Raw genomic sequence first — 20,400 nt, 5'->3', positions numbered from 1 at the left:
CATCAGAAAGTAGATAGTAATTGATAGGATGGGAATAGATAAGTATGTCTGGGTAGGTCACATGTATACTGAAAAGAGCTAAAGATAGAACCCCAGAAGACAAGCACATTTTGGGACCCAGTGGAGACCCTTGCCTTATCTTTCCTTTGCCTTAGTGGTCTGTTTTTCAGTTATGCTGGTGGCTCTGAGTCCAAATTCAAGAGCCAGGAGGTCACCTCTGAGAGGGTTTGGAAGGTGTCCAAGAAGACTCAAACCACAGTGCCACCCAGGTCTCTGAATGTGCTATAACCCTGTACCTTGCATGGTAGAGAACAGCTGTTAGCATCATGCCCTAAACCTTGGCTCCAAAGATTTCAGGGGTGTCACCTATAGACCTGAAGCTCACCTCTTGAATCCTGGTATCTACTCCCACTACTGGAAGACACTGTTCTTAAGTGTTACCTGCTAAACTGTATTGACTGTGGAAATAGTGTATCGAGAACTGTGACTGTGTTGTGCACATAGAGGAGGAGTTTTTGTATACTTGATGATCCAGCAAAATCGATTCTGATGCTCTTCACCTTGTACTGTTTCATGCCTTTGAGCCTTATTCTGTTTTCTTTGCCTAACTCCTGCGTAGCCTTTTTTGCATAACGTCCTCCAAGAAGTCTTCACTAATCCCTTTCCTTCCTTAAAGGCCCCTCCTCTGTTTCCCCATGGTACCTTACGGATATCTTTATCTTAGCAATTGTCCCATGGAGAAAGGATCTATTTCTGCATTTATCTTTACTAGAGGATGTCAGGGACTGGCATGTAGAAGCTGCTCAGTAAGTGATTCTCAAATGGTGAAGACAGCATCTGCTACTTTGCTGTGCAGGACTTCTGCTGCTCTGACTGGACGGGGCCCCAGGCGGGCCTCACCACCACACCCATGTGGAAGATGGATGCTTTGACTGCTTAGGGTTCCACCTAGGAGAGGCTCCTGGCACTGCCCCAGTAGTGTTGCCATTTTGGTGAACGTTCCCTACCATGACCTGTCTACATTGCTGCTTCTGAAATTCGAACCTCCTGAGGGCCATCATACTGAGGAGTGATCCTTTGCTGGCCTGCTCTAGGGGAAGTACTGGGCCATCTTGCTCCAAGGGCCTTTCTTCTAGGAGCTCTTTGGGAGCTGTTTTGCCCACCAAACAGCTGGGGGGAGGAAGCAGAGTGCCCACACTGGGAATTGTCCCTTTGGCTCAGGCTTATTAAATACTTTTTAAATACTTTAATAAATTAAATATTTTAGTTCCATTAAGTCTCTGAGCGTCTGTAGATGCCATAGGGTCAGAGGTTATAGGAAATTCCCTCTTCTGACACCAGAGAATGTTTCAGAATGAAATTCTGAAACGTGGTCAGTGAGTAGAGTAAATAGCAAGGGAAGAAGAGAGAAAGAGAAAAAGGCATTCTAAGTCAAGGGAAAAAGGCCTGGGAATGCTGCCTCTGTGACTGCAAGTTCTGTAGTTGGCTACATTATCGGGTCCTATTTCTGTGGTAGTGGGAATGGCTGCCCCTCCACCTCTTTTGATTTTTTTTTTTTTTTTTTTTACCTTTTTTGATTCTTGAGCATGAACTCAGTGTTCTCTTTTACAAGGTCCTGAATTGTCCCTAGTGATACATCAAATCCCATTTGCCTATTGGGTGATCGCCAGTGGTATCTCCTTCAAAGCAAAATGCTCCAGAAAACCTTTTTTTTTTTTTTCTTTTTAGGATTTTATTTATTTTATTGCGCCGGGGGGCAGGGACAGAGGCAGAGGGAGAGAGAGACTCTCAAGCAGACTCCCCGCTGAGTGCAGAGCCTGAAGCAGAGCTCTATCCCGTGACCCTGAGATCATGACCTGAGCAGAAACCAAGAGTCAGAGGCTCAACCAACTGAGCCACCCAGGTGCCCCTCTAGGAAACTTTCCTAATTAATCCATTTCTGCCAATTAACCTCCTTTTCTCTGAGTTCCCACAGAACTTGCTTTTCAGTTTGAAAGCTTTCTTTGCAAGTAATAACAGACCAGAGGTAATAACAGAAGAAACAGCAGTGTACAAGAAGTTGTATATGGTAGTTAAGTGCCTGGATTATGGATTCCAGAACCAGGTCAGGGCCAGGTTTGAATCCTGGCGCCATCACAGTGAGAATAGGGGAAGTAACTGAATCTCTCTGCCTTGATTTCTAAAATAGAAGTAAAATTAGTATTTACCTCATATGCATTGTGAAGGATAAAAAAGGTAATATGTATGTAAACACTTAATAAGTGTTAGCTCTTCTTGGCTTATCTTTATCCCTTAGATAGCTCTATTTCCCCCCTTAACACCTTGAGGATATTTTATCATAGTAACTAACTCATTGGTGATATTTTATTTATCATTCTCTCTCACTGCACTTAAAGATCATTCACTTATTTAAACACATTTATTATGTTGTGACAATGGTTGAGTGACACAATATATTCCCTAAATAATTAAAAACAGGTACTCAAACACACGTACACACATTCACAGCAGCACTCCTTACGATAACTAAGAGAGGAGAACAACCTAAATGTCTATCAACAGATAAATGCGTAAGCGAATTATGGCATATACACACAATGGAATATTATTCAGCCATAAAAAGAAATGAAGTAGTGGTACATGTTACAACATACCTTGAAACATCATGCTGGTTGAAAAAAGCCAGACACAGAAGTTACATGTTGTATGATTCCATTTATACGAAATAATTAGAATAGGTAAATCCAGAAAGACAGAACGCAGATTGGTGGGTACCAGCGGGTAGGAGAAGGGGTGAATGAGAAGCAGTTGCTTAACAGGTATGGAATTTTCTTTTGGAGTGATGAAATGTTTTAGAACTAGGTAGAGATGGTGGTTGTACAATACTGTGAATGTACCAAATGCCAATGAATTGTTTGCTTTAAAATGCTTATTTCTCCACTATGGGAATCTCACTGCAATTAAAAAAAAAAATAAAAGGAGAAAGAGTTCCTGCCTTAATAGAATTTGTATTTTAGCAAAGGAGCCAGATAAGACAGTTAACCAGTTCATATAAACAAGCAGTTTTATATTGTGATAATCACTTGGTGGGAAATAAAGTCAGGGGAGATGGTGGAAAAGCTAAGGAAGAGCTGGAAGTAAAGAGGCTCTCAGGTCGGAAGGGGCTTAGCAGTTTCAGAAATTGCCAGGAGAACCTCTGGACTGACTCTTAGAGGACTAGAGGCAGTGATTTTTAAATGACCCCAAGGAGATAAGCAGAAGCCTCATCCTGCAGAAACTTACATGTCATGAGAGGGAGTGTGGTATTCACTCTAAGAGCAATGGGGAGCTGGGGAGGGATTTAAGCAAGGGATAAAGAGGACCTGAATTACATTTAACTGTTTTATCTTCTTTTTAAATGCACTTATGAGCTTGTCTGTTTTCTAGAGGAAAGTATCTCTACAAGGCAGGTTGTATCAGAGTTACCTGGGGGGCTTCTTCTGTTACGTTTTTAAATTTTAAGTCTAGTATAATTAACATACAGTGTTACATTAGTTTCAGGTGTACAATACTGGGGGGCTTATTCATAAACTATAACACTGGAAGCCACTGTATTTTGTATGTGTGTGTTGTGCAGGGGGATAGCTGGCAAGGATATTTTGAGATAGCTCCCCAGGGGATTTGCCCCTACTACTTCCTCTATAGCCCTAGAGTTGCTCTAGGATCTTGAAAGACTTGAAATGGATATTAATTGCATTATTATGAATTCTTTACCCACTTTTCAGGGGTGGGAAGAGGCCCTGGTTCAATGACTATAATAATTCCAGTGGCCTGCTCTCAGACTGGCAGGTAACCCACTTTTAGGCAGAAAGAGGAAAGTGAGCTCTGTGAAGACCAAAAGGCAAGACAGCAGTGGCAGGCAGGGCTCATCACTGTTGGAAAGATACCAGGAAGTACAGTTGAGCAGAACTGATTTCTAAAAAGGGCTGGAGGACTATACTATACTATAAACAGGATCTGGGGTGCTATGGTGCAAGACTTGGTTAGGGATGAAAACAAAGCAGAGAAATTATATAGTGAAAATCAATCTTGGCTACTCAAAATTATTGTCGGAGTAGCAACAACATAGCTTTGGAGCTCTAGAAGCAATTGTACTACTAGGTATTTAACTTAAGGATACAAAAATAGTGATTGGAAGGGGTACATGCACCCCGATGATTATAGCAGCAATGTCCACAACTGCCAAAATATGGAAAGAGCCCAGATGTCCATCAAGGGGTGAATGGATAAAGAAAATGTTAAAATATATATGATATATATCTCATATGGAATATTACTCAGCCATCAAAAAGAGTGAAATCTTGCCATTTGCAAGGATGTGGATGGAACCAGACTAGAGTGTATTATGCTAAGTGAAGTAAGTCAGAGAAAGTCAAATACCATATGATTTCACTCATGTGAAATTTAAGAAACAAAACAGATGAACACAGGGGGAGGGAAGGAAAAATAGGATGAAAATAGAAGCAAACCATAAGAGACTCTTAACTCTAGGGAACCAACTGAGGATTGCTGGAGGGTTGTGGGGGGATTTGGGCGATGGGCATTAAGGAGGGCACTTGATATAAGGAGCACTGGGTGTTATAAGCAACTGATGAATCACTAAACTCTACCCTGAACCTAGTAATACACTATGTGTTGACTAACTTTAAATAAATAAAAGAAATGCAGAATCTTAAGCCCTGCTTAAGCCCAGACCCCAGACCTACTGAATCATAATCTGCATTTTAAGTAAGAGCCCCGGATGTTTCTTACACTCTTTTTTTTAAAATTTTTTTTTAATTTTTTTTTATTATTTAAAAAAAAAATTTTTTTTAAAAGATTTTATTTATTTGACAGAGAGAAATCAGAGCTAGGCAGACAGAGAGAAGGGGAAGCAGGCTCCCGCTGAGCGGAGAGCCCGATGCGGGGCTCGATCCCAGGACCCTGAGATCATGACCCGAGCTGAAGGCAGAGGCTTAAATCCCTGAGCCACCCAGGCGCCCCCACTCTTTAAAGTTTATAGAAGCACTGGTCTGATGGCAAGAAAACGCCGGATGACCAGAATGTAGGCTCTGACACACCTGAAACACTTTATTTTGAATACCTTATGATACAGGACAGTGGTTTCTGAAAAGGTATTGAATTTTTTTCAATTAAGTACTATAAATCCTGCAGAAAGACCTTATTTAACTGCAGGGAGATTTCTCATAATGCAGAATTCCTCCCCCTGGAAACATTTCCTGTGGAGGAAAAAAGTACTAGGCTTCCTTAAAGTGAGGCAGAGCCACTTTAAAAATATGCGATAAGAACTCGGCGCTTGGCCAAGTTCGCCCTTCACACAGCTGGATCGGGTCTGGGGCAGCTGATGTCCCTTGGCAGCTCTGAGCTACGAGGAGGAGCTTTTATTTTATTTTTTTTTAAAGATTTTATTTACTTATTTGACAGATGGAGATTACAGAGAAGCAGGCAGAGAGAAAGGAGGAAGCAGGCTCCCTGCTGAGCAGAGAGCCCGATGTGGGGCTCGATTCTAGGACCCTGGGATCATGACCTGAGCCGAAGGCAGAGGCTTTAACCCACTGAGCCACCCAGGCGCCCCGAGGATGAGCTTTTAAACAAAGTCAAGTTGGCGGCTCTTCCCCCTCAGGGAGCTGAGTCTTTAATGCTGAAAAATGTAGAAAGGAGACTTAAGAAAACTATTTTCACGGAGCTAAGCGGGAGCCTCCGGGAGTTGGCTACAACGGGGCGAGTTCAACAGCTACCCATTCACTGTTGAAGGCCTACGTGACCTTCAACCTCTGACCCCGCGCCTTGCACAGCGTTTCCTGCGCAGCTTTCCGCCCCCGCCCCTCCGGCCGAGGGCTGGACCAAGGGGTGTGGGCGTGGCTCTAGGGCTGGCGGTTAGGGGAGGTGCCTGTTAGGGGCGGGTCTCGCGGGGGGCGGGACTTGAGGAGGCATCCCGGCATTGGACTGCTGGTTCTAGGCGGGGCCTAGCGCTGCGCTTGTTTGGGCGGGTCTGGGAGTTAGTTGCCGCCTCCGGGTAACTGGGCTCTGGCAGCCAAACCCCCGGAGGCCGCGGGCGGCAGGCGGGCCTGCAATAGATCCCGGATCCGGAATTCCCCGTGCAGGACCGGAATCAGGATCGGCCCTGCCCCAAACCGAGTCTGCGAGGAGCTCGAGAACTTGGATTGGGAAATCCCGGAACCCGGATCAACAAACCCCAGAACCCGGAATTTAGATCGGAAAGTCCCGGAGCACGGATCGCGGAGCGGACTCGACACGGAGTCCGGAGCCCGGATCGCGACAGCGCCGGACGGGACGGAGCGATGTCGGGCCGTGGCGCGGGCGGGTTCCCGCTGCCTCCGCTGAGTCCTGGTGGCGGCGCCGTTGCCGCGGCCCTGGGAGCGCCGCCTCCGCCAGCGGGACCCGGCATGCTGCCCGGACCGGCGCTCAGGGGGCCAGGGCCGGCCGGAGGCGTGGGGGGCCCCGGGGCCGCCGCCTTCCGCCCCATGGGCCCCGCGGGCCCCGCGGCGCAGTACCAGGTGAGCCGCGTGGATGGGCGGGCGGCCCCGCGAGCACGCCCGGGGCTGCGGGCGACGGGGGGCCTCGAGTGAGAGCCCCGGGGCGGCCGCCTTGACACAGGGCACGGGGCCCAGCGTGTGGAGTGCGCGGGACATGGTGGAGGGCAAGGCCGGGTGGCAGGGCAGTTGGGGGAGAGGGTAAGAGCGACCGTGGGATGGAGGGAGGCTCTGGAGGCTATCTTAGAACAGGGATTCTGAGTAACTGAGAGATGGAGGAATCGGAGCCAGTGAGCTGTGAGCGAGTGGGCTGAGAAGTCTAGTGTAGATCTAGTGTACTCTGGTGTAGCTTTTAGGGAAGGGGGATCAGGGAAGTGCTGAGAAAGTTTTGCAAAAGGGCCCTCACTGAGAAACAAGGGTTACCCTGCATTGGCCTTGATCCCACTCCAAGTCTGCGCTGTTTTTTTTTTTTCTAGTTGGGAACTGGCAGAGTTCTAGCGTGTCTGAGATGGCTCCCAGCTGCAGAGGAGGAGGAAGAAGGGCCTGGCTTCCCACGGCTTGGGAGGTCGAGCCTAGAGCGAGGGGATCTCAGCCTGTGCCAGGCGGGGTCTTCTCCAGGTCAGGACCCTGGCGCGGGATGGCTTTGGGTTTGAGTAGAGGTGGTGGCCGCCAGGCCTGAGGCGGAAAGCCCAGCCCACTCTGGGCAAACTCTCTTTTTGGCTCTCCGCTGGTGTCCTAGTGTCCAGGAGTAGATCGGTCTGCAGGAGCGGAGAGGCTCCACTGAGCCCTACTGGTCTAGGGCTGGAGGAGCCTGTGAAAGTTGCTTCAAAGAGTTCTGACCCGTTTGGAGTTTGGCTTAAAGAGAGAGCTTCTCAGGTTGCAGCTTCAAAGGCCATTGAGAGACAGAGACTCTATCCTTAGGGCCTGACCCTGCTGGGGGAGCTCCTCAGTCGTTTCCCACCCCCCTCCAGTGCGTTGTTTCTGGTTGCCCCAGAATGCTTGGGAATGGTCCCCACCCCTTTTCCCACTCCCTCTCCACCTTTATTTCATCTTTAGGTTCAAACAACACCATAGCCCACCCAACCCATGTGCCCCAGCATGTGGCACTGGATTCTTCGCTCATCTCCCAGGGAGGCTGGGGCTTACTCTGCTCCCACCTCATGTCTCCAGGTAGCGGCTGCACAGTGGATCCTCATAGAAGAGGGTGTGCATATCTACACCCCCCCCCCCCCCCCCCCGCCGCTGGAGCTCTGATCCCTCACTTTCTAAGGAGATGCTTAACTGGGGACAGTGATTGTCTCCTCTTGTTCCTCATTCTCCCTCCTCCCCTGTAAAAACAAAAACAAAGTGTCTGGGTATTGACAGAGGTAGACCTGGTCCCAACGACTCCCACCTTTTCCATCTTGCTTTCCCATTTGGGGATTCATGGGTCCAAGGTGATGCTGAGGGGTCCCTGCATGAGTCATTCCAGCCCCTGGGCCAGCTGGCTGAGGACTGGCCTTGGAGTCTCCCTGTGGGCCTTTGGCCTGAGAAGGATCTAAGGAAGAGATAGAAGCCTCTCTGGTGTCTTCTGCTCGAAACCCATGGGCTATGTGACCTGGGAAGAGCCCGTGGAGAGAACAGGTTGCACAGCCCTGTGTAGGGAGTGCTCTTGGGCCAGTGGCAAGGTCCAACCGACTGGCTGGGTGGCCCCAGGCTGCTAGGGTTGGGGACCAAGGGGAAGGCACTGAGCCTCTGCTTCTGCAGGCTTCCTATCCCCCCAGCTTTCCTTTTCTTTTTAAGATTTTATTTATTTGAAAGAGAGAGAGCATGAGTGGGGGTGGTCGGGGGTGAGAAGCAGACTCCCTGCTGAGCAGGGAGCCTGACTTGGGGCTCAGTCCCAGGACCCTGGGATCATGACCTGAGCCAAAAGCAGTCGCTTAACCGACTGAGCCACTCAGGTGTTTTTGTCACCTCCTCCCCCTCCTCTCCCAGGGAGGGGGGCAGTGGAGGTCCAAGGGGAGAGGGAGGACCCGGTTCACTCTGGCTGAGTTCGAGAAAGATGGTGCTTGGCCTCTTTGCAAGTCCAGCTGTGTGACTTCAGGAGATTGGGCTTGAGATCTGAGGAGCAAAGGGGTTCCTGTAGGGGCACATGAGGTGAGCTAGAAGAGCGAGGGTTTCGGGGCCCATTTGGGCAACTAGGGGAGCCCCTGGAAAGGAGGGAAGTGAGGACCCTCCTCCCTCCACATCGTGGTTCTAGCCATGTCCGTACTCAACAGAGGAGCTTAAGGAAAACAAGAAGTGAAAAAAACAAAACCCAAAGAAGCACAGATTGTTGGGTTCACCCCGGAGTTCAAAATATGTTCTGCTCACGGAGGGCTATGTTCTCTTCTCTCAGGCCCAGCCACCTGCCCCTGCTGTCCCGGGTGTGGAGGCGGAGGCCCACCTAGGGTGTGGGCTGGTGCCGGGCTGCCGGGAGGACGCTGTCGCACGCTTCAGAGGTTCAGGGCACTGAGCCAGGCCTGCCCAGTTCTGCTGCAGGCGGGGACTTAACAGAGCTTGGAGAGACCTGACGTGTGTGTGTGTGTGTGTGTGTGTGTGTGTGTTGTGTTTTGTGTTTTGTTGTTGTTGTTGTTTTCCTCTTGGGTTTTTTTTTATTTTGAAGAGGAGTTACTGGTGCTTCAAAGAGCAGGTGTGGAGCTTGGCAGGACCAAGCTGGGACTTTGTGAGCTGTAAGCAACCTTCCCCTGGGCCCCTTCTCTCTCTTGGGAGAAGCTGGGGGCCCTGGGCAAGTGGGGGGGGGCGCTCTGTGCCTGGGAAGTCGGGAGCCCATGTCGGGGAGGAGCCTATGCCAGGCCCTGTCTGTGCCGCCTTGACTTGGGACTTCCTGCCACAGGAGCACCTGCCCAGGAGGGATGGGTGGTGCCCGGGAGGTTTTGTGAACGCCCTAGTGAGTAGCTTCCCGCCCTAGTGAGTGGGGACCCCGGGCCGAGCTCGCTCTCCGCAGACCCCTTGCTCCACTTGTTCCTCCCTCCGGCTCAGGCTCGGGGTGGGGTTAAATACGGCCAGGATGTCTGGGGCCTGGGCTTACAGCTGTGGCCACACCGGGGGTTTTTACTGTAATCTCCGGCCATGGCTCATTAAGGCTGAGAAATAAAAAATAGGCTGTCTTTCACCTTTCAACAGCCCAGGCGAATCTTATCCTGACGAGGAGAAATTGTGGCAGGACTCCTGAGGCCCCAGAGTCCCCTACGTTTAACTCCGTTCTCCCAGATGCTTGTCCCAGCGCCGCCTTTTTCCCGCTGCCCTACATCTCTGGGTCATTTTGCTCCATCTCCGCCTCTGGTCGGGAGTCTGGCCCTCTGTGCTGAAAACAGGAGTTCAGGGCTAGATGAAAAAGTAGGGGAAGCATCTCATCTCCATGATACTGGGCCAGGGGTGAGGGGTGGGGGGGGTCCTCTGATTTGGTGCAAGTCCCCACCCAGCCTGGCTTGGTTGGGTAGTTGTGCTGGTTGCATAATCTGGGCCCTGGGGCCAGCCCTGAGAAGCTGCCAGGGACAGTGTGTGCAAGGCAGAGCTGCCAAACAGGCCTTGCAGGCAGCAGCTGTGGGGAGGGGGGCAAGGGGCCCGGGGGACTCCCAGAAATGTTGGGGAACTGGACCTTGGTGGGAAATCCTTCTGCAGGCTTCTACAGAAGCCGTTTCTGTTACCCAGATTCCTGGTGACCCTATGCCTGATCTTGTATCCGAGGATAATCTCATCTCTGTTCTCCAGTTTAGGACTCTGTGGGCTGAATTCAGGCTCAGTTTTCCCCAGCAATCTGGTGGTACCTGGACCCCAGATGGAGGCTGGGTGCCGGCTGCTCTCCCAGAGGCCACCCAGGAGCCACAGCTTTCCTCTCAGGGTCTTCTGGCTTCGGGGTGGGGAGCAGGGCAGTAGGGAGGTGGAGAGAAGGGTCCAGGTCTGGGTTGTAAGGAGGGGCCATATGGTGACCAGATGGTCTCCGGACTCTGTTGAGGCCACCCCCACCAGTCGGGACATGCTCCAAGCCATCCTGCTGGAATTGCTTACCTAGGGGGCCACTGCCTGATGGGCACGCCAGCCCCTTGGACCATCTTCCTCCCCTTGGTCACACTGCTGGGCCAGTGCCAGGAGATAGCTGTTGGGGTTTTGCCTACTACTATCACACTGTACCTCTCCACCCAGCTGGGACCTGGCCCCTGCGGCGTGCTTTCCTGTCCAGTTGGATGGGAGTGCTTGGTGGGGCCACATGAGGTGATCAGGAGTGCTTCCTACCCCTCTGGTCCCAGGGAGCAGGGCATCGCCTGTGGGGCGGGGGCCAGAAGGTGGGGCTGGGCCCTGAGACACTCCCACAGGCCCTTCTGTCTCAGGCAGGCTCTCGTCCCACCCCCCGGGTTCCAGCAGGCCCCATTTGCTGGCACAGATGCCAGGGCGGGGGCTGGGGGCAGGGCAGGTGTGGTTTATATTTCTCCTCTCAGGCACCTGCTCCCCTTTGTTCCTGGTCCTCCGCCCCGAGCTCTGTGCTGTGCTGCTTCGGGCCTGACCCGGCCCAGGAGAAGGATGGAGAGAGTGGGTTACGGGCCCCATGGGGCCCTACCACTGACCTATGCACCCCCATTGGCTTGCTTCCCCCAGCGGCCTGGTATGTCACCAGGGAGCCGGATGCCCATGGCTGGCTTGCAGGTGGGACCTCCCACTGGATCCCCCTTCGGCACAGCTGCTGCACTTCGACCTGGGATGCCACCCACCATGATGGACCCATTCCGCAAACGCCTGCTTGTGCCCCAGGCCCAGCCCCCAATGCCTGCCCAGCGCCGGGGGTAAGACCATCCCATTTCTCCTCCCTCCACCTAGCTCAGCTATAGTAGTGACAGAGAGTCCGAAGAGCTATGATGACTGAGGAGGACTCCTGGCTCTTCTTGGGGAGAGTCCTAGGGGCTGGAGGGGTAGGTGTGGGGGAGGCGTGTTTGGATCACTGATGTCTTGAGTTTTCGTCCTCCCTAGGTTGAAGAGGAGGAAGATGGCAGATAAGGTTCTACCTCAGCGAGTGAGTATGTGGGCAGGGGCCCAGGAAGCCTGCCCAGTAGCTGGTGGACTGTGGGTGCAACCGGGCTCCCCCTATCCTGGGATGGAGGAGCAAGGAGCCAGAGATGCAGCAGAAACAAGTTGAATTCCTCCCTTCTTCCAGATTCGGGAGCTTGTCCCAGAGTCTCAGGCGTACATGGATCTCTTGGCTTTTGAGCGGAAGCTGGACCAGACCATTGCCCGAAAGCGGATGGAGATCCAAGAGGCCATCAAAAAGCCTCTGACGGTGTGTGTGCAGCCCTGGCCAGCCCTGGGCTTTCCCAGACTTCTCTTTGTCTCCTTGGTCTTGTTTTCCGGGGGCCAAGCACAGGGCTATGATTTCTCACACTGCTGGCCACAGCCCATTAGTGGAGCATGAACTCAGTTTAACATGGTGGGACCAGCATGTTTTTTAAAAGAGAAAACAGAAATTATGATACCTCACAGTAGTGTAGTAATTACCATAGAAGTATCATTTAATGACATTTTGTTTCAGATGTTTATATATGTGGATTGTGGGTCACGATTTAAAATGTAAACATTATAGATCATGGTCAGAAGTTTGCAGGGCAAGACTAGAGGGTAGATAGGGATAGTTCCTGTCTCCCCACCCCCTGCCACCTTTTTAAAAATAATCTAGAACAGTCCCCTGAGTGATGAAAGCTTCCAGAGACAAGGATACTTTGGGGTCATGATGGGTGTCTGAGTAGCATTTAGTGTGAGCTGGAGACTTTGGATTTGCCTGACAGTACCCTGTATGTCCCTGTCACACCACCGATCCCACTGTGTTGGAATTGTCGGTAGCCCGTCTGTCCCCCGCAGAACTGTGAGTTCCTTCCAGTCTGGGACCGGGATTTCTGGTTCCTGATTTTTGGTGCCTGACGGGGTGCCTGGCCCGTCTACACTCAGTATTGATGTTGAATGAATACAGACAGGAGCGTTGAGTAGCGTTGTTTCCAGCATGTTGCCTCACCTCTAGCTGGCTGTCTCTCTCTCTAGCAAAAACGAAAGCTGCGGATCTATATTTCCAATACGTTCAGTCCCAGCAAGGCAGAAGGTGACACTGCGGGGACCACAGGGCCCCCCGGGGGAACCCCCGCAGGGGACAAAGTAGCTTCCTGGGAACTCCGAGTGGAGGGAAAACTGCTGGATGATGTGAGTTGGGGAAAGGTGCTGTCTGGAGGGGAGGTGGCCTGTGTGGGGTAGAGACTGGGCCAGACACTGGGGCGCTTCCGGAGAAGTCCTGCCTGAGGGAGAGGCCTCTGCTCGGGGTCACAGCTCCAGGCCGCTTAGAGGTTGGAGGGTGAAGATCTGTTTGGTTGTTACAGTGGTTATCCTGCAGGTGGCAGTGAGGCATCTTGAGGAAGGGGGTGCCCCTTTCGAATTCAGACCCTGTTGGCTGCTAGCCGGGCTGCACCCAGAGTCCTTTCCAGGCACCCGGTCTCCTTGCTTCTTTCGGGGCCCCCGAATCTCCAGTACCCTGAGCCTGAGAGTTGAAATAGTCCTCTTGTCGGGGGCTTCGCCTGGGTCAGGTCTGAGAGCCCCGCAGCACCCCACGCTTACACCCATGACCGTTCCCCAGCCCAGCAAACAGAAGAGGAAGTTTTCTTCGTTCTTCAAGAGCCTCGTCATTGAGCTGGACAAGGAGCTGTATGGACCTGACAACCACCTGGTGGAGGTGAGAGGCCCTGGGGCGTGGGGAGCGCAGGCTGACATGCTGTGGGGGGTCAGAGAAGCGGCCTTGGTCCCTTGGAGGGCCAAGCGTGTACACCCTGCCCACTCCTTTGGTGACGAGGTCTGCTCCCCTCCTCCCTGTCAGTGGCACCGGATGCCCACCACCCAGGAGACTGATGGCTTCCAGGTGAAACGGCCCGGAGACCTCAACGTCAAGTGCACCCTCCTGCTCATGCTGGATCATCAGGTGACACGCGTCTGGGGCCACAGGGAGTGCTCTTGGGGAAGGGGGGCAGGTTCCTGTTGTACACCCTTCCCATCCTTCCACTTTGGTTTCTCCCACGAACACAGCCCCACCCCCTGACTCCCCTCTGTGCATCTCCAGCCTCCCCAGTACAAGTTGGACCCCCGTCTGGCAAGGCTGCTGGGGGTGCACACACAGACCAGGGCGGCCATCATGCAGGCCCTTTGGCTTTATATCAAACACAACCAGCTGCAGGACGGGCACGAGCGCGAGTACATCAACTGCAACCGGTACTTCCGCCAGGTGAGCGTGGACCTCCCCACGCGGCTCGCTGCCCCGCCCTGCCCCGCCCCCTGCTCCACAGCCCCTGCAGGGCAGGTTTCTGGCCACCTTCTCCACACTGACCCTGGGATGGTCCACTTCCTCTGTGCCCTCAAAGGCATCACCGAGCCTTTGGTACTCTCTAGATCTTCAGTTGTGGCCGCCTTCGTTTCTCCGAGATTCCCATGAAGCTGGCTGGGCTGCTGCAGCATCCAGACCCCATTGTCATCAACCATGTCATTAGGTAAAAGAGCCTTCCCATCCTCCTCTTCCCATTTTAGAGCCCTTTACCTTTGGCTTGATCTAAAAGCCAAAGAGAAGTAGCACGTTTGGTTTCTTGCTTGCTGAGCGTGTGCAGGTTTGGCCCAGGCCGGTGGGATGAACATAGCTGTAAGCTTAGCCTTCCCCTCCTGTGTCCTGCCTGCAGTGTAGACCCTAACGACCAAAAGAAGACTGCATGTTATGATATTGATGTGGAGGTGGACGACCCACTGAAGGCCCAGATGAGCAATTTTCTGGCCTCTACCACCAATCAGCAGGAGATTGCCTCCCTTGATGTCAAGGTGGGCTCTCAGCCCCTCCAGCCTCTGGGATCCAGGATGGGGGTGGGCACGCTCTGTTGGGCATTTCTGCATGTGAGCACCTTGCGATAGTATCTGTGAGTCCGGATTGAAGCATGGACTCCCTTCTCCAGATCCATGAGACCATTGAGTCCATCAACCAGCTGAAGACCCAGAGGGATTTCATGCTCAGCTTTAGCACCGATCCTCAGGACTTCATCCAGGAATGGCTCCGCTCCCAGCGCCGAGACCTCAAGGTGTGGTTCCCATCCTGAGGTTGATCCCAGGCTAGGCCCTAAGGGATGTTTACCCATGTCACAACTTCCGCTTCCTGGGGCCGACTGGCGCAGGGGCGGGCACAGTGCTGCACACAGCTCTCCTCCTGGCTCTCTGCAGATCATCACTGATGTGATCGGGAATCCGGAGGAGGAGAGACGAGCTGCTTTCTACCATCAGCCGTGGGCCCAGGAAGCAGTGGGGAGGCACATTTTTGCCAAGGTGAGGCTCTGCCCTGTGTGCCCTCTTGAGTTCGTGAGCAGCAGAGTCCTGAGCCACTCGTCTCTGTTCTCTCCCCCAGGTGCAGCAGCGAAGGCAGGAACTGGAACAGGTGCTGGGAATCCGCTTGACCTAACTGCTCAGGGACCCCCTCCTCTGCTGGGAAGGGGACCACCCTCTGGGGTCACAGACACATAGGCTAAGGATGGGGTGAGGGGTGCCTCCTGTCCCCCTCTGCTCCCCAGCTATAGTTTCATAAATGTAGTGCTAGGATTCCTTGTTGCTTGGTCCCCAAAGCCTTATACTTACTTTTTACTTTGGCTTTAAATGGGTTCTCCAGAGCTGCCTCCTCTGCTCCCTGCAGGCAGGCCGGCCCCAGTCGGTCCGCTGGAGGCTATGCTTTGATTGACATTGTCATGGAGACCTTTCAGACCCATCAGACCCAGGCCCGCTGGCTTTGCTTGTTTACACACCCCCTTGGGGCCAGTGTCGAGCTGGCTCTGGGGAGCTGGGTGAGGAAGAGGAGCACAGCTCACACTCTTCCTGGCCTTTCTAAACCAAAGTTCTTTGCCATTCCTACCAGCCCAGCCTTGCTGCTGGTTTTTCCTTTTCTTTGGGTATTTGCACTATGTGGGAAGCAGGTTTTTCTATGCGGGAGCCACTTTTTTTGTACAGGGGTAAGTTGGGGTTTTCAGGGAGCCCTGTTTGGTGCCTCCTTCTGTTTTTCCTCAATCTATGCAAGCGGCTCTGGCCGCCATCATCTCCTCGGACGCCAGAGGCCTGCCAGCCCAGCTCTTGAGCCCAGGGTGGTAGAGCCGCCTCGGAGGGGGCTCCAGTTCTCTGGCATGGCCTGAGGTACGGGTGTGCGTGCTTGGTGGAGGGCAGGGGGACGTGAGGGGGCAGCTGGGAAGGACTGTTGCTGCCCTTCAGAGCTTGGTAGAAGGGTGGACCCCAGGGCTTGGCAAGTGCCACTTCTGGCAGGTTTGGAAATTTCCAAATAAATCCTTGTTTATTGGTGGTACCCGGACCTGGTCATTCAACAGTGTGGCCACTCAGTAACAGACTAAGGTCCTTAAGGGCTTGTCCTGCGAGCTTTATTTGAGGGATCCACAGAGAAGACAAGCGCCTCACTTCCACAGCTTCTTGATAGACATATTTTTCTCACTGTCCTTCTGCATGACCTGGAGAGAGAAAGCATTCAGTTATAAATGGAACAATGAACACATGCTCTGTCCGCCCCCTGCTCGAAACCCCATCTGCAAGGGCAGAAAGATGGGAGGCCTCTACCTTCGCGACAGCCATCTCGAAGTCCTCCTGGGTGACGTGGACCCGCCGCTCCCGCAAGGCGTACATGCCGGCTTCGGTGCACACACCCTGAGCAAAGAAGGGAAGCCAGACACTGCTGCTGTGTCCCAGAAGCCACAGCTTTCTGCCTTAGCCCCCCTTTCCTTGGGCCCTCTGGTTACCTTCACTTCAGCCCCTGATGCTCCAGGCATGAGCTCAGCGATTTTCCGCAGGTTGATCCCCCGCGTCAGGTTCATTTTCCGAGAGTGAATCTTTAAGATGTCCAGCCGGGCCTAGAGAGGGGGGAGAGAGGGAAAGCCTGAACCCTGCGGCCTACCCCCACAGCCAGAGCCACTCCCAGCTCTGCCCCTCACGGACCTCCTCATTGGGGGGTGGGAATTCAATTTTTCTGTCGATGCGCCCAGGGCGAAGCAGAGCGGAGTCCAGGATGTCAATCCTATTAGTGGCCATGATAACCTGAGTGGAGAAAGGGGGTGGTGGCGGCATCAGCCAAGCCCTTCCTCACGCTGCACCTCAGCCAGGGCCTTCCCTCAGACGCCACCTCACCTTGATATTCTTGGTGGCCTCAAAGCCATCGAGCTGGTTGAGCAGCTCCAGCATCGTCCGCTGCACCTCACTGTCCCCTCCAGAACCCCCCTCCAGCCGTGAGGAGCCAATGGAGTCAATTTCGTCCATGAAGATGATAGATGGAGCGTGTTCTCGCGCCATGACAAACAGCTCCCTCACCATTCTTGCCCCTGTGCAGAGGCCAATCTGGCGTTACGGAGGCAACGAGCTCCCTACCCTCACCTCCACCCCCTTACTTCTGCTTGGTTTTCATGTTTCTGCCCATAGTTACCTTCCCCAATGAATTTCTGTACCAATTCAGAGCCAGAAACGCGAATAAAGGTGCAGTCTGTATGATGAGCCACAGCCCGGGCCAACAGTGTCTTCCCAGTGCCTGGGGGTCCATACAGCAGCACCCCCTAGGGAGAAATAGCAGACTCAGAGCAGCAGCCAGTCCCATTACACTAGGGAACATGTACCAAGTGCTCACTCTGGGCTATACCCTGTGCTAGATGCCAAGGGTATAAATAACGAACGTTGAGGTCCTTCCTAGTGCTTTTCTCTGAGCTACTGCAGTACCCTGGCAGCACTCCTCCGAGCCCCTCTTCCTTGGGGAGGGCCAGCGTAAGTGGGTGAGTGACACCTCCCCTGGGGCAGGACGTGCCAGTAACAGCGTGACACTTCCACACGACTCTCGCTTCTCACCTTGGGCTGCGCAATGCCCAGTGCTTCAAAGAGCTCGGGATGCTTGACAGGCAGCTCGATCACTTCTTTGATCTCCTTAATCTGCTTGTCCAGTCCGCCAATCATCTCATAGGTTGAATCTGGCACCTTTTCCACCATCATCAGTGACACCAGTGGGTCTACCTTGTTGGGCAAGATCTTGTGCAGAGTGTAGCTGTCGTTTCTTAGAGCCACCCGGCAATTGGGTGTCACCTGGGCAAGGGGAGAGTTTCAGGAAGTGATGTGGCAAGAGCTGAGCCCAACCTCCCACCTCACCTGCTGCACTCACGTCGTTGATGTCGATGTTCTTGTCCACATCTACAACAAACTTGCCTTCTGGATGCACCTAAAGAAACAAGGGCTCATGACCTTTCCTGACAGTCACCGAACCATCCGCCTCGCCCAGAAAGACCCATGAGCCCTAAAATAACAGAACAGTGTCCCGGCAAGACTACACACAGAAGCATGAGAATGCACAGGGCATTGGGCTGCTCCCTGGAGGCCATGGTGCCTTTACCTTAACCAACACTTTTTTCTTATCCATGGCCCGGACTACTTCCCCCACGTAGGAGCCCTGTTCCTGCAGCAGCTGGAGCTCTTCCCGCAGTAAGCGAACTGGATGGGAAACAGACATAATGGTCACCCAGCTTCTTTGGTGTCCCCTCTCCTACGACTCAATTCAACAGGCATGAATGAAGCACCGTTCTGAAGTTTTAGAAGAACACACAAAAAAGGTCAAAATTTAAGTCTCTAAAGGGATTACAGTGCAGCTCAGGAGAGGCATGCATGTGAACAGCCAAGTAACCGTGCAAAGCATAGCCTCAGACTCCATGAGAAATAAGCACCGAACGTGAAGTCTCAGTTTAGGGAGATTGAGCAGTCAGACCTCAGACAGACTGTCCAAATGCAGCCTTCCCATCTTTCCCTCCTCACCTTTTGCATTAAGCTCATTCCTCTGTGCCTGCAGCCTCCGGAGATTTTGGCTCTTATCATTTACAATCAGCTATGGAGGACAAGAAACAGAGCAGAAAACACTAGGAGGTTAAGCTCTTGGCCAGGATCCTCACAGGCTGGTATGAGCTGAGTGACAAGAGCACAGGGCACCTGCACGTTCCAGATTGTCCAGTAGGATCCTAAGGACTCTGTCCTTACTTCCAAGAGGCCTAGGGCAGCCATCAAAAAAGGCTAGTTGTCCTAACACACTGCTCCAGGAATAATAAGCCTTAATGGAGAAAACTTAAGCTGCCTCATGTAGTCAATTTCTTGTAAGGCAATGACATGGTAGTCGGGGAAGATCACTGAGTCCGAAGCCTAAGTTCTAACTCCACTGCTGCCAATTAACAGGTAGGTAAAACTAAGGGAAGCCACTTAAAACGTCAAGATCTGTTACCAAACTGTAAGCAAATATAGCATTACCTGCCCTGCCTCTTTTCTGGACTACTGTGGAGGACAAATGACACCACATGTAAGAGCACTTCAAAAATGATAAACCTTATATGATAGCTACAAATGTACCAGGAGTTTAGAAATTGCTCTTGTGACTTTCCTTCCTCCAATGTATGTGTTTTCCTTATTGCTAGAGTCCCTGTTGCCTCTTTAGGCTGGAGCACTGCGCTGCCCAATTCCTTTTCACTAAGTCCCAAGAAATCAGCATTATACAGACTGGGCAGTTCTGTCTGCCCTCCCACTCTCACCCTGCCCCAACCCCAGTGGGCTAAATCTCAAGGGAACCTTCGTGTTCCCTTACAAAACCAACCCTCACATTCAGACTACTTCTAGACGGAGTGGCATTTGGATAAGAGTACCTTTTAGGTTAAAACTTTAAGTTTTCACGATGTCTAATAAACTTCCAAGACTTTTTACCTTCAAAGGGGTGGGACTTGAGAAAAACAAGAGACTTAACTTCATATACTTCCTATAGTTACCAGTTACTTCTTTTATTGCGCCCCCCAGTGGAACTAAATGGATTTATAGAAACACACTCCATCAATCCTTCATCCCTCTTCTAGCTACCTGTGGACCTCTCGCGTCCGTCCTCACCTGGAGTTCTTCGATCTTGGACAGGTAATACTGGCGGAGTCCACTGCCTGCCTTCCCCTCTTCTAGCTCCATCTGAAAACACAGTGTAATTATAAAACAGGCCAAAAATTTTTCAAGGGAAAAACCCACTTGCAGTTTGGGCTTTAGAGAAATGATTTGGGTTCGAATGCCTCAGTCCATCTCTTTAAAACCCTCCACTTCCCCGTGACTAAACTAAAAGCAGAATGAGAATGCCGCCTACCTCATAAGACTTCCAGGAGAATCAAGAGACAACATACACGGGAGCGCTTTGTAGCGATTCAAGCGCTATAAAAACCCGAGGTATCATTGCTAGAGGTGGAGCCACCTGGAGGAACGGGGCCCTACGTCCTGCGACTCGCGGACGAGCCGGTTCCCGTTCCCATCGTTCCCCTCACTCCCTCCGCTTCCACAGGGTCTTCTTCTCCCGGCCCTGCTCTGACCCGCCGGGGGCGGCGCTGACACAGCAGATCCGGTCCTAGGCACGGCCCAGTCTGGATTGGCCCACCCACCCCCGACCCATCCAACCCACCCGACCCTGCTGCCCCGGCCGGCGGCCCACCTCAGATCACGCCTGCTTCGCATCGAGCCCCCGTCCCCGCCCGGCCGCTGCAGCCGCCATACCTGCTCCGGTCCGTCAAGCGCCATCTTTCCTCTCTCACGGAGACCGCCGGCATCCGAGGCGCTTTGGCGCGCAGGCGCAAAAGCAGGGGCTTGGCGTCCGGCGACCCTAGAAGAGAAGAATTCCGGGTCAATGGGCGGGGTGTGCGTCGAGACAATTACAAAAACAGAGGCCATGATAGGAAGGTGGCTACGCGAGGTCAGTATCTTGGAAAGGGATGAAAAGACCACAGAACTACTAAACGTTGCTCTCTAG

The 20,400-nt window shown here is 52.6% G+C and overlaps 2 protein-coding genes across 3 annotated transcripts; one reads left to right on the top strand and one right to left on the bottom strand.

Moving 5' to 3' along the window:
• The first annotated feature begins 6,213 nt into the window (after nucleotides 1–6,213).
• On the top strand, nucleotides 6,214–15,912 carry SMARCD2 (SWI/SNF related BAF chromatin remodeling complex subunit D2). Its single transcript, XM_080827383.1, has 13 exons — nucleotides 6,214–6,557; nucleotides 11,169–11,353; nucleotides 11,538–11,580; nucleotides 11,722–11,844; nucleotides 12,597–12,752; nucleotides 13,180–13,275; nucleotides 13,417–13,518; nucleotides 13,657–13,818; nucleotides 13,983–14,080; nucleotides 14,264–14,399; nucleotides 14,531–14,653; nucleotides 14,793–14,894; nucleotides 14,974–15,912. The coding sequence occupies exons 1-13, from the start codon at nucleotides 6,342–6,344 to the stop codon at nucleotides 15,025–15,027; spliced, it is 1,596 nt and encodes a 531-aa protein (XP_080683509.1). The 5' UTR covers nucleotides 6,214–6,341; the 3' UTR covers nucleotides 15,028–15,912.
• Nucleotides 15,507–20,231, bottom strand: PSMC5 (proteasome 26S subunit, ATPase 5). 2 transcript variants are annotated; one of them, XM_080827384.1, is made up of 12 exons: nucleotides 20,148–20,231; nucleotides 19,506–19,577; nucleotides 18,399–18,468; nucleotides 17,983–18,080; nucleotides 17,755–17,811; nucleotides 17,448–17,678; nucleotides 17,035–17,161; nucleotides 16,743–16,933; nucleotides 16,554–16,652; nucleotides 16,358–16,468; nucleotides 16,179–16,265; nucleotides 15,507–16,072 (listed from the first exon to the last, which is right to left on the bottom strand). In XM_080827384.1, the coding sequence occupies exons 1-12, from the start codon at nucleotides 20,169–20,171 to the stop codon at nucleotides 16,019–16,021; spliced, it is 1,221 nt and encodes a 406-aa protein (XP_080683510.1). In that variant the 5' UTR covers nucleotides 20,172–20,231; the 3' UTR covers nucleotides 15,507–16,018. The 2 variants fall into 2 exon arrangements, with proteins under 2 accessions (XP_080683510.1, XP_080683511.1); XM_080827385.1 differs by lacking the exon at nucleotides 20,148–20,231 and adding an exon at nucleotides 19,747–19,968.
• Nucleotides 20,232–20,400: the final 169 nt, after the last annotated feature.

Source organism: Martes martes (genome assembly GCF_963455335.1).
Source record: "Martes martes genome assembly, chromosome: 16".
Lineage (NCBI taxonomy): Eukaryota > Metazoa > Chordata > Mammalia > Carnivora > Mustelidae > Martes > Martes martes.
The sequence above is the reverse complement of the archived record's forward strand: the minus strand, read 5'-3'. Positions and strand labels throughout refer to the sequence as shown.

Coding starts and splice junctions, on each gene's coding strand:
- SMARCD2 (XM_080827383.1), top strand. CDS start 6,342: ATGTCGGGCCGTGGCGCGGGCGGGTTCCCGCTGCCTCCGCTGAGTCCT. Junction 6,558..11,168: donor GCCCCGCGGCGCAGTACCAG/GTGAGCCGCGTG, acceptor TGCTTCCCCCAG/CGGCCTGGTATGTCACCAGG. Junction 11,845..12,596: donor CCATCAAAAAGCCTCTGACG/GTGTGTGTGCAG, acceptor CTCTCTCTCTAG/CAAAAACGAAAGCTGCGGAT.
- PSMC5 (XM_080827384.1), bottom strand. CDS start 20,171: ATGGCGCTTGACGGACCGGAGCAG. Junction 17,679..17,754: donor AGAACATCGACATCAACGAC/GTGAGTGCAGCA, acceptor CCCCTTGCCCAG/GTGACACCCAATTGCCGGGT. Junction 16,653..16,742: donor AGGCCACCAAGAATATCAAG/GTGAGGTGGCGT, acceptor TTCTCCACTCAG/GTTATCATGGCCACTAATAG.